At 24.9% G+C, this 17,828-nt stretch overlaps 14 protein-coding genes and 1 non-coding gene across 15 annotated transcripts; 9 read left to right on the forward strand and 6 right to left on the reverse strand.

The window, feature by feature from the left end:
- Positions 1-504: 504 nt before the first annotated feature.
- Positions 505-1,476, forward strand: AAJ76_27000505 (wd40 repeat-like protein; the record flags this gene model as incomplete). Its single annotated transcript, XM_024474894.1, has 1 exon — positions 505-1,476. The coding sequence occupies one exon, from the start codon at positions 505-507 to the stop codon at positions 1,474-1,476; it is 972 nt and encodes a 323-aa protein (XP_024330964.1).
- Positions 1,477-2,679: 1,203 nt separating this feature from the next.
- On the forward strand, positions 2,680-3,096 carry AAJ76_270002680 (hypothetical protein; the record flags this gene model as incomplete). The annotated part of the gene is made up of 1 exon (XM_024474872.1): positions 2,680-3,096. One exon carries the CDS (start codon positions 2,680-2,682, stop codon positions 3,094-3,096), a length of 417 nt encoding a protein of 138 aa, XP_024330965.1.
- A 193-nt stretch (positions 3,097-3,289) lies between these two features.
- AAJ76_270004111 (bos1-like vesicular transport protein) lies at positions 3,290-4,111 on the reverse strand (the record flags this gene model as incomplete). Its single annotated transcript, XM_024474886.1, has 1 exon — positions 3,290-4,111. One exon carries the CDS (start codon positions 4,109-4,111, stop codon positions 3,290-3,292), a length of 822 nt encoding a protein of 273 aa, XP_024330966.1.
- A 70-nt stretch (positions 4,112-4,181) lies between these two features.
- Positions 4,182-4,253, forward strand: AAJ76_270004182. Its single transcript has one exon. It is a non-coding gene; the product is annotated as a tRNA-Glu (tRNA).
- Positions 4,254-4,361: 108 nt separating this feature from the next.
- AAJ76_270004362 (proteasome subunit beta type-7) lies at positions 4,362-5,045 on the forward strand (the record flags this gene model as incomplete). Its single annotated transcript, XM_024474889.1, has 1 exon — positions 4,362-5,045. The coding sequence occupies one exon, from the start codon at positions 4,362-4,364 to the stop codon at positions 5,043-5,045; it is 684 nt and encodes a 227-aa protein (XP_024330967.1).
- Positions 5,046-5,074: 29 nt separating this feature from the next.
- AAJ76_270005075 (la ribonucleoprotein) lies at positions 5,075-5,962 on the forward strand (the record flags this gene model as incomplete). The annotated part of the gene is made up of 1 exon (XM_024474895.1): positions 5,075-5,962. One exon carries the CDS (start codon positions 5,075-5,077, stop codon positions 5,960-5,962), a length of 888 nt encoding a protein of 295 aa, XP_024330968.1.
- Positions 5,963-5,966: 4 nt separating this feature from the next.
- Positions 5,967-6,410, reverse strand: AAJ76_270006410 (thioredoxin family; the record flags this gene model as incomplete). The annotated part of the gene is made up of 1 exon (XM_024474896.1): positions 5,967-6,410. The coding sequence occupies one exon, from the start codon at positions 6,408-6,410 to the stop codon at positions 5,967-5,969; it is 444 nt and encodes a 147-aa protein (XP_024330969.1).
- An 80-nt stretch (positions 6,411-6,490) lies between these two features.
- On the reverse strand, positions 6,491-7,114 carry AAJ76_270007114 (integral membrane metal-binding protein; the record flags this gene model as incomplete). Its single annotated transcript, XM_024474897.1, has 1 exon — positions 6,491-7,114. The coding sequence occupies one exon, from the start codon at positions 7,112-7,114 to the stop codon at positions 6,491-6,493; it is 624 nt and encodes a 207-aa protein (XP_024330970.1).
- A 150-nt stretch (positions 7,115-7,264) lies between these two features.
- AAJ76_270007265 (hypothetical protein) lies at positions 7,265-7,756 on the forward strand (the record flags this gene model as incomplete). Its single annotated transcript, XM_024474898.1, has 1 exon — positions 7,265-7,756. One exon carries the CDS (start codon positions 7,265-7,267, stop codon positions 7,754-7,756), a length of 492 nt encoding a protein of 163 aa, XP_024330971.1.
- Positions 7,757-7,793: 37 nt separating this feature from the next.
- Positions 7,794-9,236, reverse strand: AAJ76_270009236 (laminin subunit alpha-2; the record flags this gene model as incomplete). The annotated part of the gene is made up of 1 exon (XM_024474899.1): positions 7,794-9,236. The coding sequence occupies one exon, from the start codon at positions 9,234-9,236 to the stop codon at positions 7,794-7,796; it is 1,443 nt and encodes a 480-aa protein (XP_024330972.1).
- Positions 9,237-10,323: 1,087 nt separating this feature from the next.
- On the forward strand, positions 10,324-13,773 carry AAJ76_2700010324 (hypothetical protein; the record flags this gene model as incomplete). The annotated part of the gene is made up of 1 exon (XM_024474862.1): positions 10,324-13,773. The coding sequence occupies one exon, from the start codon at positions 10,324-10,326 to the stop codon at positions 13,771-13,773; it is 3,450 nt and encodes a 1,149-aa protein (XP_024330973.1).
- Positions 13,774-13,801: 28 nt separating this feature from the next.
- AAJ76_2700014719 (hypothetical protein) lies at positions 13,802-14,719 on the reverse strand (the record flags this gene model as incomplete). Its single annotated transcript, XM_024474863.1, has 1 exon — positions 13,802-14,719. One exon carries the CDS (start codon positions 14,717-14,719, stop codon positions 13,802-13,804), a length of 918 nt encoding a protein of 305 aa, XP_024330974.1.
- Positions 14,720-14,924: 205 nt separating this feature from the next.
- On the forward strand, positions 14,925-15,857 carry AAJ76_2700014925 (hypothetical protein; the record flags this gene model as incomplete). Its single annotated transcript, XM_024474864.1, has 1 exon — positions 14,925-15,857. The coding sequence occupies one exon, from the start codon at positions 14,925-14,927 to the stop codon at positions 15,855-15,857; it is 933 nt and encodes a 310-aa protein (XP_024330975.1).
- A 53-nt stretch (positions 15,858-15,910) lies between these two features.
- Positions 15,911-16,912, forward strand: AAJ76_2700015911 (hypothetical protein; the record flags this gene model as incomplete). The annotated part of the gene is made up of 1 exon (XM_024474865.1): positions 15,911-16,912. One exon carries the CDS (start codon positions 15,911-15,913, stop codon positions 16,910-16,912), a length of 1,002 nt encoding a protein of 333 aa, XP_024330976.1.
- Positions 16,913-16,963: 51 nt separating this feature from the next.
- On the reverse strand, positions 16,964-17,326 carry AAJ76_2700017326 (hypothetical protein; the record flags this gene model as incomplete). The annotated part of the gene is made up of 1 exon (XM_024474866.1): positions 16,964-17,326. One exon carries the CDS (start codon positions 17,324-17,326, stop codon positions 16,964-16,966), a length of 363 nt encoding a protein of 120 aa, XP_024330977.1.
- Between the last annotated feature and the right edge of the window lie 502 nt (positions 17,327-17,828).

Below are 17,828 nucleotides of genomic sequence, written 5' to 3' on the forward strand. Positions count from 1 at the left end.
AAATAAATCAGGATTTTTTACATTTGAAGATTTTAAGGAATTAGCAGCCAGAAAAAAAGAAGCATTTCAGATGCTTACATTATTTCTAGACTAATTGTTGCATGTTAATTTATGCGCAGTTTTTATTTTTAAAAAAAGATTTTTATTGTATGATTCTAGTAAATTAAATGTTTATAAATGTGTTTTATGTTTTATTTGAATAATTTTATAATACTTTAAATGTGCTTTAAATATATTACCTTGATTAACAATTTTATGTTTAACATTACATAATATTTTTATTTTTAAAAGGTGTCTTTCTTTAATAAAAATATTATGACATTGAAAAAGTAAGATATGTCAAAATTTTTCAAGACAAGGTTAAAAATATATTTTTACAAAAAATGACAATTCATTAAATGTCATAAATATTTCGAATTAATTTTTACGTATAAAATTAATCTGTTTCTTATAAAAATAATATATTTATTTGTTTTATATAAATTAAAAAACATTTATTTGTTTATGTCAACAACTCAAAATCAGAATATCAAAGATGTATCTGATTTCATTTATACATTCCCTAAAAAACACACGGAAGGTGTAAAAACACAACACTGGCAGCTTAAAGACATGTTAAAAATTAATAACGGGAATTTGATATTTCCACAATCAAATAAAATTTATTCCTACGATTACACCGCACAGATAAAGTATCCACTCACCCAAGAATTAATTTTTTTACCAACTTCTTTATGCGCACAAGAAGAGCTTGTTGTTGTTGGTGGAGGAAAAGGACAATTATATGTAAAAAATCTTTATACTAAAAATCATAAATACTTTTTTTTAAGTGATCATATCAATAATCATATATCAATACATGATAAAACAATATATGTATCTAATAATGACAAAATATTAAGAATTTTATCTTTAGAAAAAGACCATATTAATCAAATTAATTTTATATCTCAGGTAAACTTTTCTAGTGTTAGTCCTGATGGAAGATTTTTAATATTAGTCGGTGATACAAATGATGTTTTTGTTTACACAATTGAAAATAATGGTTATAAATTTTTTAAAAAATTGAAAACTGTAAATGATGGAGGATTTAGTGTCACGTGGAATAATTTGTCCAATAAATTTGCAGTAGGAACACAAGATGGATTTGTTTGTGTATGGGATATTCGATCAGATGAGAAACTCTATACATTGTGTAGTAAACAACAAGGATCACACAGGGGAGCGATACGTAATGTATTTTTTAGTACAAAAAAATCGCTAGATTTATTATTTTTTACAGAACAATCTTCTTATTTAAGTGTTTATGATACACGCACTTTTACAAAGCGACATGTCGTAAAAGTCGAACAGGATCTGCAAATCACAGGAGCAACAATTTCTGAAGAAGACTGTAAAATTTTTGTCTCCTCTGAATCTACCATTTATGAATATGATATAAATACGGTTAGTCGTCGTATTTTTGACACAAAATAAATAGTTATATTTTTTATATAATATTTATTCTTTACATTAATTATTATGCATATATTCATATTAAATTTTAATTTATGTTTAATCCTAACATATAAATTATCATTTTTATTTTTATTAAAAATATGTATGTGTCTATTAAGTATAAATTCTAACATTTTATTTTAATCTTCCAATTTTTCATAAATTTATGATATTTGTAAAAAGTTGTATTTATGCTTTTTTATAGAATGTAGATTAAATCGTAATGTTACAAAATGCTTAATCTTTTTTTAAAGTTTTAAATGCATATGAATAATCTTCTTTATATATGCAGTCTGAAAGGAAATAGAATACCAATTTTTAATGATAATAAATTTAGATAAAAAGGAAGGGAATTTCGGTACAACCTATTTGAAATGTCTTTAATGTTTTATTGCTAAAGTTAAAGTTTCGCTTTTTTTTATTAAACTAGAAAAAAAAATAATATGCATAGTACAGATTTTAATGCTGTTTTTAAATCCTAGCTGAAATTTCTTATATTTGATGTATTGGCAAAACTTTTGTGTATTTTTAAAACGTACAAATGCTTATTAAAATAAACATAATAGGTTAGTTACAAGAAGTGATCACAGAGGAAGAAAAAAAAATATGCTAGTTATGGAATAAGAATATAAGATTATGGTTTTTTATGAAGATCGTTTGAAATTTAAGAAGAATAAATTACTAAGCTTAAGAAGCTATTAAATTAATTAATAAAAAATTCTCTTTGCTTTTGTTCTTTCAGGGTCCTAATCTCTGGATAGAATTTGAGCATTCTGCTCATCACCATTTAAATTTAGAAATTAGTTAACTGTATGCTTTTATTAAATGTATTAAAATTACCTGTATTTTAATATTTTACACTTAACATTTTTGTGATTTTATTTTCTCTTTATTTTTTAATTTTTTACTCATCAAAATAATTTATTAATAATTAACATGAATTAGATTTTAATGTACACATTCTAAGATTAATCTAATAAATTACATTAAGATTTATTTAAATATCAGTATTTAATTTTGTGAAAATTATTTTATTAAAAAATATTTTTTAATCGTTTATTGTAAAGTTTACACTACTGTTTGATATTTTAGTTATTTTCCTATATTTAATTAATTTATTAACTTTGATTAAAAGTTTGACATTTAATTATAAATATAAATAAAAGACCCCCTTTTCTAAAGATGAAGGTATTTGTTTTATATTTGTTATCGATCTATAGTTCAAATCGCATGATAACAGATTCGCGTGTGCGAAAGTCTAATGTTTTAAGTGGTTTTTCATCGTTTTTTACATCGAATGATTTTGGTAGTGAGAAGACAGCAGAAAATTGTGAACAGAAGACAAACAAGTGTCTTGAACAGGAGACAACAGGTCGCTCCGAACCAGATAAAAGTTCTGATAATAAAAAGAAAAAAGAAAATGGCATAGCAGGAGATATTATTAGTCCGGAGTTGGTATCTGCCTTTAGTCTTTTTAATTTTTTGCTTATGGTAATTAATAAGGGAATTGGAATTATTTTTTATTCTTCATTATTTGTGATTCCTGCTATTTTTGGAGGTAAAACAATAAGCGTATTGTATAACTATTTTTTTAAATAAATATTTTTATTAAATTTAAGAAATTGATTTTAAAATAAAATTCTGCCGTTGCATGTACTAAAATCATTTAGGAATGACTTGTAATTTATCCTAAAATGTATACGGCAATCTTTCTGGTCCTTAAAAATTAAATGTTCTCGCATTTTTTACTAATTAATCAAAATACTAGACTTCGTACAATATTTCTATAAAATTATAATAATTTCTCTGCAGGATCATCAGAGGTAAATATTCTCAAAATTTGCTTAGCCTGTACTGTTCCTAACATTCTACATTTATGATTTTCTTTGTCTTCAATAATCATTTCGCTAAGTTCTTCTGTACGATTATTTTTAACCAACAAACTTAGATTAGCAAGAGTGCCATATCTGTCAGCAATATTTTTTGCAACACAGCTACTTATCCCAGGAATTTTACTTAAAATAAATGTTAAATATTCCTGTTCTTTCCCTATTTTAAATGTTTTAACTTTAGGCACAAATTTTTTATCAGAGACTAAATGTTTTAAAATATCCTTAAGTTCACGAAAAAGATCAATCTCATTTTCGACAAAAATAACATTAACATTTTTTTTAATTTGTAATTCAAACATCAATTTTTTAATGCTTTCATAATTATTTTCTATCGGTTTGTGCGCTGAATTAATTACATTTTCTTTGTATGTTTTATTAATCATTGAACTAATCTTTCTTTTATACTTTTTTTTATTTAATATTATATATATTTTAAGTTGATGCAGATTAATAAATTCGAGCTTCTCAAAATCGCAGACACCCATTTCTAAAATAATTTGTTTGGTTTTGAAATCTTTTATACGAATAAATTCTTCGTTAATAATTTTATAAGAAAAATTTACCTGTTTAATTTTTTGTAAAAGATCTTGTAGTTTGTAAGAAATTTCTAAATACAAATCAGTGTACAATGGATCTAATATTATAGGATAAATTAGAGAAGTGTCAACTTTGTCACACCAATTTAAATTTAAAAAAGATAAACTAGTAGAGTCATCGCCCATTTTATGGGTAGAAATAAAAAAATTTACATCTAACTAAGGAGCCACAGAACAATATAAAGAAGTTGGAGTATCCTTGTTAGTCCAGTGGTTAGGATATCGGTCTTTCACACCGGGGGCCCGGGTTCGATTCCCGGACGAGGAAATTTTTTTTAAGTACTTGAAATTTTTAGATCGTGTTATTTCTGCACCTGAATGTAAAATGTATTTCTCGTATAGATTTTCATTTTTAAGTGTTTATTTTTTACCCTAAATGTTTACTAAAACCGGTACAACAATAGTTGGTGTAAAATTTAACAATGGCGTAATACTATGTGCTGATACAAGAAGTACTTCTGGACCTATAGTTGCAGATAAAAATTGTGAAAAAATTCATTATATTACTGAAAATATTCAAGCGTGTGGTGCAGGAACTTCTGGTGACATTACAAGGGTAACACGTAAAGCCAGCAAAGAACTTTCAATCTTCAATAAAAAGTACAACAAAATACCAAGAGTTGCTCATTGTGTAAGGACCTGTCAACTTCATCTTCATCCATATCAAGGACATATTTCGGCTGCACTAGTGATCGGAGGTGTTGACGATACTGGTTTTTACTTATACGAAGTTTATCCACACGGATCGTCTAACTCGGTTTCGTATACTGCACTTGGTTCAGGAAGTTTAGCCGCTATTTCAATTTTAGAAGCTGGATATAAAAATATGGACATGGAAGAGGCCATTAATCTAGCATGTAATGCAATTGAGGCAGGAATTTTGAATGATCTTTATAGCGGAAGCAATATTGATGTATGTGTTATTACATCGGAGGGACGAAAAATGATGAGAAATTACAAAAAAATAGGAGTGAGAAATGAATCACAAAAATTTATTTATCCTCATTCATCAGTAAAGATTTCTAAGGAAGATGTCTTTAAATATATAGTTGAAAAATAAACGGTTATTCTTAATTTTTATTTACCCTTATGTCACTCGAAAAAATAAAAAAGCAAATTGAGTTTTATTTTAGCGATGCAAACTTTCGTGTAGATGCTTTTATGAAGCAGCAATCCCTTTTAAATAATGGATTTATACCAATTGATACAATTCTTACATTTAAAAAAATGAAAGAATTAAATGCTGATAAAGATTTAATAAAAAAATCTATAGCGGATAGCAAAACTGTTGAATGTAAAGACGATTGTTTAAAAAAGATTGAAACAGAGGAATTTAAAAACTATGTATGTGATACAGATATAGATTCCAGATGTTTATATATTTCGGGGTTTAATAAAGAGAGTACTTTAGAAGACATAGAAAACATTCTAGCTTCTATGAATCCACTACTTATTAGAATGAGAAGGCAAAAAAATAAAAAATTTAGTGGATCTGTTTTTGTCGAATTGAAAAATGAAGAAGCTGTGGAAAATGCTCTTAAAATGGAAATTCCATGTAACATTGAGGAAGATATCGATGAAAAAGCTAAGCGATTAAAAAATGAAAGTAACAATCTTATCATTATGCGAAAAAAAGATTTTTTATTACAAAAAGAAAACCTAACTGAACAGCAAAAACTTCAAGACGCCAGAAATGCACTAAAAGATGATTATGCTGATAAATTGTTTCGCTATGAAGCTGCTGATGATTTGGATATTTCTAATATTAAAAAAATTGTAAAAGATTCTGCATTTGTTGACCTAAAAGAAAAAGTTGTAAGGTTAAAGTTTAGTAAAGATTTTGAAACTAAGGAATATGAAAATGAAGGAACTGTTGTTAAAATTAGAAAGTTAACTAAAGAAGAAGTACATGACTATTGTGATAAAATTCCTGTGAGACCAAAACAGAAAAATGGTAAAAAATCTAATAAAAAATAAAAGTTTATTTATATCCTTCATTTCCAAGAAACATTTTTACAATATTTAAGATACATTCGTTTTCAATAGCTGTCTCATGAACATCAGTGATGTAAGAAGGAATTGATTTGTTTACTAGAAATAGTATGCAATCATTTGTAAAATGGTTACAATTGTTAAATAAAAGATCGTAGGTATTTAACCCATATTTTTCATTTAAATTAGCTAAAAAAAGTTCAAACTCTTCTTCTAAAATTTCTGTGGTTCCCATATCATGTATTGTGTGTGGAATTTTGTGCTTTGAACAATTAGGAAGAACTTTACATATTTGATTATCATAAAAAAATTCTTTTCCGTATACTTCAATAGAAGTATGCCAAATCCCAAGAAATTCTTTTTTCAAGACATTATTTAAAAGTTTTACTATTTCTGGATCGCCAATATTATAAACTCGTAGAATAACTTTCATAAGGGTATAAGAATTTTGTAAAACAAACAAATTAGCAAAATTATTTATTAAAAATTTATTAAATAAATTAGAGCATAAACTTACAACTCTTTGTTTGAAGAAAAAGTTCTCTTGTTTTTAGTTCCACAATTATAACAAATATATTCTGTCATCCTATCCTCAGGATGTACCATTCCATTATGATAATGACAGTGAGCGCAAATCAATGCATACATTTTTGTTGGGTCATCCCCCAAAACAATGTCAGCTACTTTTTCAATTACATTGGGTTTCTTTTGTGACAATCTGCTGAATGACGTATTGCGTAAAGTACTTCCCTCATATTTTTCTAGTAATTCCATTGTAGCTTTATAATCATCCTCTTCTTTAAGAATTTTAATATATTCTTTTTGCTGCTCTCTCAAATCTTCTAATTTCAGTAAAATATTTTCTAAACGCCAATTGTAAAAAACAGATAAAGCAAATTTTAAAAGACATACTGAAATAATTGGAAAGATTGCAAATAAAACTAAACTTTGTTCGTCACAAAAAGCATATATCAAAGACAAGGTTAGTAAAATGAAAAATACATAAAAAGTTAAACAATTTGCAGTGGACTGGGATTTAACAATCGATTTCTTGTTATTCTCAAATTTAATAATCATTTTGTCAAGATTTTTTAATACATCACGTGTAGATTTCTTCTTCGACACAACATTTCCCATATAGGGTTTGAAAAAGGAGTAAAATTTGTAACTATGAAATTATTGTATTTAAACTAGAAACTTTATAGATTTTTGTAAATGTTTAAATAATTAATAACATATAACTACAATCCTTTTATTATATTATATAAATCTGCTTACCCTTCAAATATGTCAAAACTATGTCTTATATGCAAATCAGAGTGTAGTATTCCACATTGGCTTCCATGTAAACATATATTTTGCTTTTTATGTATCAGAAAACATATAGAAAAACGAAACTTTTGTCCAGAATGTTTTAAATCGCCATTTTCACCAGCTGATCTTAGAACCAACCAAAAACAATATAATAAAATTGATAAATTACCAATATTAGTTCAAAGTAGAGAAGAACACTTGGTTAGAGAATTGAAGAAAAGGAGGGCAAATTCATCAGGAAGTAAGAGTGCTCTTATGTACAGATATCATGAATTATCTATCAATGTAGACAATGAACGATTTAGAGAAATTCCACGCAATATGGATACTATAGTCCGACAGCTTAATCAGCTAGAAGCTGAAAATAAACAAATTAGAAGAAAAATAGAAAAAGATTTTCCAAAAGCTTTTGATGTTGTTAATAAACTTAAGCTAAAATATAAAAAAAATGATGGCGGTGTCTAAAATTTTATACATTATTACTAGTTTTACTGTGCATATATTACAGCTTACAGACCGTATGATTATATTTTTGCAACAAATTATTATACATTTTTTCTAGGCTTAATTTTTGTTTTTTCATCTCTTTTATTTCTATATTTTTTTGTTCTAAATATTTTTTGGTAGAATCAAGATCCAATTTTGCATTTCTAAATTCTTCAGTAAATTCTTTTATAACTTTTAGTAATTTTTCATTCTTGCCAAATTTATTTAAATCGTGGGCCTCACGCCTTAAGACTTCAATCCTATCTTTCATTTTCCCGTAAATAGTTTTAAATGAATTAACTATAAAATTAATATTTTTACTTTTAATATTTAAACTTTGTAAAAACCCTAGAGTTTCTTTACTATACTGTAGTTTTTTAACTTTCTCATTAATCTCATTAACTACAGAATAACACTTATTTAATTCTGTTATAGCATGTTTAAAAATATATCCATCATCTTGTTTGAGTTTGTATCTCATAGCTCTTTTTTCATTATTTAAAATTTCAATTTTTTTATTTGCCATTTCCAAATCTTCTTTAATTTTTTCATTTTCAATAGCCAAGTTTTGTTTGTTACGCGTTTCTTTATTAAAATTTCTTTGTAATTCTTTAATATAAAGTTCTGTTTCTTTATAATTTTCGAGTTCATTATTCAACGCAGCAACATTCTTTTCTAATTTTCTACATTCATTTTCAAGAGAAGCAAGTTTATTTTTATATTCACTATTCATATTTAGAAGATTACCGCGTTCGTCATAAATAATTTTGTACTGTGTTTGTAAATGTTCATTTTCTTTTAGTAATTTTTCTCCTTCTGAATAATAAGTCGCCTTATCATTTTTAATATCAAAATTTTCTTTTTGTAAATTAAGATAATTAGAATTAATCTTATTAATCTCATTTTTTAAAGATAAATTTTCTGTTCTGAGATTATTAATTTCATTTTTTAAACATTCATTTTCATTTCTATACTTTTCAAGTTCATGATAAACATTTCCTTGTTCATGTTTAAAATTTTCAATTTTTTGATCACATAATTTATGCTCTTGTAAAACGCTTTCATATTTATTTTTAACATTTTCAATGTGTGTAATTAATCTTTGATTTTCATCTTCAAGGCTCAATAATTTACCTTCTGTATCATTAATTTTATCATTGTAATCTTTTAACATTTTTTCTTTTTCAATACCATTAGATCTTATAATCTCTTTAAGATGATCAATTTGTTTTTGAAAATTTTTATTTTCATTTTCTAAAATGTCTATAGAAGTTTTTGAATCGTATAATAATTTCTGTATATCATCATCTACATTTAAAGGAGCATTGGATTTTAAGAATGCAAGTTGATGTTTTATTTCCCAGTTTTCGTTTTGTAACCTTGTGATTTCAGCCTCATAGTCTTGTACAGTTTTCAACTGTGTCATTTTGTTAAACTGCAAAGAAAAAGAATTTTCCATTTAGGGGTAAAATTTTAACCTTGTAATTTTAATAATTTATTTGTTGTAATGTGGTATATCTGTGTCGTTCTTATTGATTTCTAGTACTAAAAGATTTTTAACTTTTTCTTCATCTTCTTTTGTAGGCCCTTCAGTGCTAAACCATGTAGTTTTTTCCTTTATTTTATTCATTCCTATTCTTCTTTTCATTTATGCAAAAAAGTCATCAAGTAAATTTTAAAATGATAATAAAATTTTAGTAAAAAAGTATGAAATATTTTAAAACAATTAATAAAGATAATGTTTAAGGTAAATTGTTTTTTATCCTAGATAACTTAATAATGAATGTAAAAATGTAATTTATAATATTTTTGAGTATAACAGGTAATTTAAAGTGTATTACAAAAAGCTTATGATAATATTTAGATTACTTAAGAATAATAATAAAGATAGTGAATAATTAATCTTTATAAATAGGTTTCTTAGACTTAAAATTTTATTATACTCTGTAATACAAAAGAAAAATAATAATTTAATATTATGGCTATTGTATCTTTGTACTGAAGTGTAAAATATAAGTTATCTTATAATTTTGCAAAAATTTTCATTTAATATTGCATAATATTAAATGAAATATTTTTTAATAAGTTAATATTGTGTTTTTAACAATATTAATGTATTTGATAAATTGATAATTAAAAAAAGTATACCTTAAAAATGAATGAGTTATTGTATACTTTTTTAAAAATAATTTAAAAAATCAAATATATTAAAAAATATTATCTTTTTAATATTTTTTATTCTTATTTGTAAAATTTAATAATTTTTCAAATTAACACTTTTTTTTGTATTGTTGTGCTACAAATTATTGTTTAAATTTCTCAAAGACAAGCATACAGGTTTATATGACTAATTTTATGCAGAGAAAGGTATTTTTTCAAAGGCTACAGTTTTGTTTGTACAAATAAATGGAAAAAAAATATTATATTTTTTTACATAAAATATAACATTGTACAGATTTAAATTTATTACGATTTATATTTTACAACCAGTTTGTTTCTTTTATTCCCTCTTATAAACTTAAATTTTTCTTTTTGTATAACCCCAAATGAGTTTGTTTACAAAAATAAAAGAAATTATTGATTATGTATTTGGCAATAAATTTACAGAAAAAGAATTACGATCACATAAAAAACTTTGTGATAAATTTTTACATCGGCATAAATTAGAAATTGATGATCTTAGAGAGATTCAACCTCTGATTGAAAATATTTCAGAAAAAGAAGCAACAGCAATGATAAGACGGAAAATAAATAGATTGATAAAACATAAGAAAGTAGAAGAATCTCCTGCGATGGCTATTAAGAATAAAAAAGATTATAGAAAATATATTAAATCTGAATTGAAAAGAGTTTATGACCTTTCAGATGATAATAGTAAAAGGATTAAGCGTATATTAAATAAGAAACCGGCTTTTACACCAACTTACAAAAATGATTTGCAATTTGTTATTTTACCTTCCTGGTGGGATATGAGTAATCCAGTTTATGTAAAATTGGCTAAAGAACTTCCACTTGATGAAATTTTAAAGGATACTGATACCATTGAAGTGGGTGATGTGCCTTTAGAAGAGGAGGTTGAGTGGTTTAATGAAAAAAATGTTAAAAAGTTAAATTCTTATTATGATAAACATCCTAAACAAAGACCAGTCTGTGAAAACATTAGGAAGACTCGTAAACCCGAATTACTTATGAATTGTATACCCTGTGAAAAATGTATTGAAAAGAAAATAAATACGAGTGTTAAAAAAATTGAGGAAGAGAAAGAATTAAATTTTTATAAAAAGATAGAAGATAAATACAAGGAAATGTTTAATTTGAATAATGCACAATTTAGTGAAATTTATGAAAAAATGGTTTTAATTGATAAAGATAAGATACTAAAAAGCAATTTGGATAAAAAAGTTAGGACTAAAAAAGACCTATTTAATATTTCAGAAAAAAGCAGAGGAATAAGACCAAGATTAAAGAATAATGGATTTGAATATCCTCATATTATACATGTATTTAGGTCAGATATTGTTTATCATCCAAGAGTCTTTAAGCCTATAACTTTAGCTAGAGTTACTTTTGAAAAAAGACATCCGAGATTTAAAAGGCATGGAAATTATTACGAAGATCTATTACCTGAGGAAAAAGAAGCAGAAGAAGCTTATAAAAAACTTTTGTATAAGAGGTACAAAGATGAAGTAGAAATGGTTGAAAATATTGTTAAAAACCCAAAATATTTCGAAGATGTAATTCCATCTTTTACATGTACACTTGTTTTAAATGTTGATAGTAAAAATAATGAAAAATTGTATAAGAAATGTTTAGAATTTAAAAATAATAAGATTAATTTATGCAAACAGCAAAAGGAATATAATAGTACAGGATTAATGAAGTTGGAACGAGATATATCCTTTGAGAATGATCTAAAAAACAATGATTATTCAATTATTAAATTATATGAGGAATTAAAAAGACAAAATGAAGAGGCTAAAGGCATTGAAGAAAATGATTTTCCTGAAAAATACTATACAGAAGACATAGAACGAAATTTAGTTGAAGAAGGAGGAATTATAAGATCTTCTAAAGTAGAAGATAAATTTAGTAAGCCTGTTGTTCTTAAACCAGAACCTATGGCAGAATTATTTGAATATAGTTCTCTTAAAAATGAGGCCGAGGACAATTTTAAACATAGAAAAATTGAGGATTCTAATGAGGATGTTAAGAAAAGTACAAAAGATGAAAATCTTAAATTAACAAAAGAAGTTTGTGAACCTTTTTCTAGTAAAACAATAAATTTAGATTTAGCGACAAATCATAATTTAAAAGAAAAAGATGCAGATGTTATTTCTAATAAAATAAGTGGTGTTAATGATAGTCATTTAAATTCAAATAAACAAGATATTTTTGGTATAAAAAATAATAATAACACATTAGGATCTAAAATCACAAATAATGATGAGATTATAGAAAAAAATCATGATCAAAATTTAAATCTTGTCGAGGACAATAAATTAGAAAAAAATATGAATGACAAGGAAGATAATCTGTTTAAAAGTAATACTAATAGAATTGATAACATTTTTATTAAAAATATAGACAAGCAAGTTATTGATAATCAGTCAAAATACAAATCAGAGTTGGTGGTTGAAGAAAAAAAAGAAATAGACACTGATAAAAAAGAATTGGAAACTAAGACTGACTCTGAAAATTTAGATAATCAAGATACATCTAATAATACTGAACAGCAGAACACAGCTCCTCCTAGGATACAAGGAAAAAGAGCCACATTGCCGTTGAAATATCAACAGATTAAAAAGGCACCTATTATAAAGGATGATGTAAAAGAACCTGTTAGGGGAGAGGGTGTATTACAATATAAAAACTTCGATCAGTTTTATAACAGACCCGATGATTTCTTTACTAGTCAAGTAAAACCCGAACCACCTAAGAATCCTTTAAAAGATAAAGATCCTCTAGCTCTTTTAAAAGAAACGGGTTATGCTGTATTTGAAAATCTAGAAGAAGTTAATAAAAAGACTAAAAATCCACCTAAACCTGAAATTAAAGAGAATGGTCCGATATTTGAAAATCCTTTGCATTCTGAAATTTATAAAAAAACTTCTACAGAGGATGTGTTAATTAAAGATAATAATTCTAATGCATTTATTGGCAATATATTCACACAACCAGATACTTCAGTTAAGAATCAGCAGCCTGTTTACGATGAACCACTTAACTTTAAACGTCCTGATATAGGAGGCAAGACCAAATTGAATGATGAAACTACACCATTCCAATTTCCATCTATAAGTACTTCTGGAAAGACAAAATTGTCCCCTGGAAATGCAAATGAGAATTATTTTAACACTACAGCATTTGAGAATACATCACCGAATAATTTTAGTTTCAAGCCACAAATTAATAATTTTATGCCTATGTTTCAATCAAATGCTTCATCTCATGCAGATAATGTTAATTATGGAATTAATACACAGATACCCAGTACTTCATCTACTAATACTTTTTCAAGTATAGATTCAAAAATTAGTCAACCTGTTAAAAGATATAATTCAGATTATGTAAAATATCCCATTAATCCAAATATTAGACCTGTATTTGATCCGAATAACCAAACAAACATCAATAATTTAAATAACCAACCATCTTTAAATAATTTAAATAACCAACCATCTTCAAATAATTTAAATAACCAACCATCTTCAAATAATTTTAATAACCAACCATCTTCAAATAATTTTAATAATCAACCATCTTTAAATAATTTAATAGATAATTCTAAAATACCAATACAAAATAACATTAACAATCTGACAGAAGTGGGAAATTCTTCCTTTGCTAGTATATTTCAGACCAATAAATCAGGAGGCATGTTTGATTCGATTTTAAAAGATGCAAATAATTCAGTAGATGAATCTTCTACTGGCGTAAAATACAGGAAAGATTATGATCAAGATAATAATTCGGAATTTAACTTCTTTATGCAATAAAGTCCTATATTATAAATTGTCTTTTTATTTATAAAATGTCCATATAATCATCTTTGTAAATCTTTTTAAGCTGCTCTTTATTAAATAAATGAATATTATGTTTATTTATAAGATTTAATCCTCCCTTTTCACTTATTATATTTTTTAAAAATTTAACTGTGTAATCATTTTGACTAATCATTTTAGTAAAAGTTTTTGTATTAATTAATAAATTAGTTATAAAAGGCCTTTCAAAAATAACCCGATACATAAATATAATCATTTTTTCAGTGTAACGCTCAATAAATTCTTTAAGTAAAGGCAATGCATCACCATTTCTAAAGTTAATAATCCAATCTAGTGGTATTTGATCAAAAAGTAATACTTTTTTATCAATAAAGTGATTATTAATAAATACTAAATGAAAAAATCTATTAAATACATCCAATTTACATGCAAAAAGTTCAAAATAATCTAAAAATTTTTTATATTTTTCTTTGCTAAACTTGTCAATATATTTTATAATTTCTTTAGTGTCAAATTGATAAAAATCATTGTAAAAGTATTCTTTAAAAAACTTAAGCCTATTGTATTCAAATGGTTCTAATTTAAAATTTATATCAGAGTTAGAGTGTTCTAAGGCCCATTTAACATCAATATAATTTGAATTAGCAGATCTTTTAAATATTGAAGGTTTATTTTCATTTATTTTGCATTGAATTTTTAGTAGCTCTAAATCTGCTTTTTTAGAGTTAAGATACATTGACTTGTTTGTCTCACTTTTTTCTAATCTTAATTCATAATTAGATTTTTCCAGTTGGAGCATGTTTTGTCTTAAAAGACTTATTTCACCTTTTAGTGTTGTGTTTTCAGCTTTTAGTAAATTGTATTCTTCTGTTTTTAAATCTTCTTTGTATAAAATTTTACTGTTTGAAATATCGGTGTTTGATAAAGATTCTTTTGCCATGTGTTTTATGCTATAAAATATTTTAAAAATAAATTTAAAAGAAAATAAAAATATAAATCTTGTAAATAAAAATAAAAAATACAAAGCTTGTAAAATACAAAATTAAAAGATACAATTAATGTAAAGCACAGAGTTATAAAAATGAATCTTTTGAACATAATTATTATTGTAATATAAAAATTACAATACAAACAAAATTTCCCTTATGGAATCATCTGTCACATTTAACAAGATTTCTCAAAATTCAATACTTATTTGTAAAATATCCCTAAGTCCACTAAATATTCCCGATTGTTTGTACATCCATATCGAAGCACATGTTTACACACCAATAATAAAGGAAAAAATACTAACATCTCTCCCTATTTTTTATGAACCTATAAATCTTGAATTTTATTACAAGTGTGTTATACCTTACAATGCTGTTCCTACATTTGAGAGTGAACACTATAAAGTACACTATAAATTAGTTATGACTTTTGTATCAGGAAAATCAATAAAGTTAAAGAACTACACTTTTAAGGTTTTAAACAACCATTATTTTATAAATTACAAATACAATATATTTCTAGATTCAGATATGTTACGAATAGATTTAGATGAGAATTATAATACAACAGGATTTAAAGAGATTGTAAATTTTTTGCGCAATACAAAAATATCTACAAATGAAAAGACTCTTGTAAACAAAATTAAAGAAAAAATAAATAAAATCAACACGTTTAATGAAAATTTTAAAGAAATTTTAAAAAAGCATAAAAGCAAGGGAGATGTTTACTACTATTTGAGAAAACAGAAAAATTCATTTTGTAAATATAAAGAATCTTCAATTACACAAAATGGCATACTAGTCATTTTATTCAAATACACTTACATTGTTAAAAATAAGATAATCTTAAAGATAGACTTTTTCAAAAATTTTAATCTTCTTAAAATATTTTTAATAAGAAATTTACAAGGAGAAATATCTGAAACTTTGCTTAAAGTAATAAATGTACAACATACAATTTATAAAAAAATAAATATAAAAAAAGATTGGGAAGACTATTCTCTAAGGACAATTTATTTCGAATCAAAATTGTACCTAAAGATTTTGATTGATGATTTATGTTTCAATATATTTCCACTTTTTACATAGCAAAGTAACAATAAATGCACTATAAAATAAATACATGGTTGATTTAACCCTTAATGCTATCACATCCTTATGTTTTAGATTTACTAAAACAGTGGAAATTATCTGATGATCAAAATATACCAAAAGACTTGCTCGCTTTACTCGTTCATAACAAAAAAAATGTAGATTTATCAGAATTGTGTAATTTACTTTACAATTATAAAGTAAAAAAACAAAAAAGAAATAAAAATCTAAAAAATTTAAAAGTAGCCTTAAATGAATGGTTTACTGCTAAAGAGGGAATGTTTAAACTAATTAATAACGATAATCTCTCAACACAGACGATAAAATTATTAAATAAAAAAGTAATTAAGCATTCACAAAAAGACTTAGTAAAAGATTTTTACGAGAATATTGACGCAATAAGCGATTTCCATCCAGATTACGCTATAAAAATTGTATATGAATTGCTTGAAAAATGTAAAAATTGTGATATTAATTTTAAAAAAGTATCTAGTAACATAGAAAATATACTAAAAGTTAATAATAAATCCAGAGAAAGCATTAATGATTCATCAATTTTGAATTTCGTGACTAAAAGAGAAAAGACATCTGCTAGTCAGCATTCTATGTTTCACGTATTGCCCTTTGATAATTCTGTATATTTGTACAATCTTAAAAATCCAAATTATAATTCTCTAAGGCGAAGAAAGGATCTAGTAAATCCAGTTAAAAAAATATTTATAAAACTATCTACAGATTTCCGACCACCTATTTATAGATCGCAGAAATTGTACCTACAACATAGAAATAGTTTAAAAAGAATATTTAATATTGATTATGAAGAAGATAGTACATGGGAAGATGATGAGGATGGAGAGAGTATAAGATCAGAAGATAGTGACAATGAAGATGAAGATAGTGAAAACGAAGAATGGGTAGAAGAAGATTCTGATGAAAATGATAATAAAAAAAATCAAAGAAGACCTATGCTTACATTTCCTAAAATAAAATGTGTAAAAAACGAAGCTTATACAAATTTATGGGACAATTTACCGCTAATTAATGAACAATAAAATGATGCAAAGCCAATGCACCTATGTATTTTAAATTTATCTAATAAAACTTTAACATATATTTTTATTTTCAGGTTTAGAGATACTATCTCTTAATCTTTTTAGTAATTTTTTATATATCCCAGATACAAATAAAATTTTAAAATTAACTTTCATTCCATTAATTTGCCCAACTGATACCAAACTAAACAGTATAAATTTACAAATATCTCTATCAACTCGTATAACAAAAATATTATTTTCATGTAAATATTCTAATAATGCTAAATTTTGTAATCTATACAAAACGTGTTCACCAAAATTCTCATTTACTTTGTCACGAATTATTGAAATTATAGAATTTTCTAAGCTAACATTTTTTCCTTCGAGTAAAGAATATGAAAACGAAATGTATCTGTATTTTCTAACCGTCATAAAAAAGGAGTAAATTTAATTATAGCATTATTTAAAAAGAAAATAAAAATTAAATATTGTTTTACACCAATATTTTTTATTGGTGTAAATTATTGTAGTTCTCCTTTTTATCATTTTATTAATTGTTATTGTCTTTTTATGCATGCTACCATTCGAAGGTTATTAATCGCTCACAAAAAAATTAAGCATAAACTACGAAATCTAGACAATGAAGATGTTATAAATATTGGTAGTGAAAAAATAATTTCATATAAAAATAGTTATTTTAAAAAATTACTTTACATACTAAATATAAAGGACATAGATCTCGGATTATCATATTTTTATAATTCTTCTATTAAAGGAAACTCGTCGTCGCAAATATTTTTTAGTGGAAATTTTCAGTACACAATAAAAATAATTAAAGAAAGTGAATTAACAACTTTTTTAAAAATAGCAGAAGATTATTTAAATTACATGATAAACAATCAGAATACTTTTTTAGTAAAAATTCTTGGATGTT

Source organism: Vairimorpha ceranae (genome assembly GCF_000988165.1).
Source record: "Vairimorpha ceranae strain PA08 1199 chromosome Unknown NODE_27, whole genome shotgun sequence".
Lineage (NCBI taxonomy): Eukaryota > Fungi > Microsporidia > Nosematidae > Vairimorpha > Vairimorpha ceranae.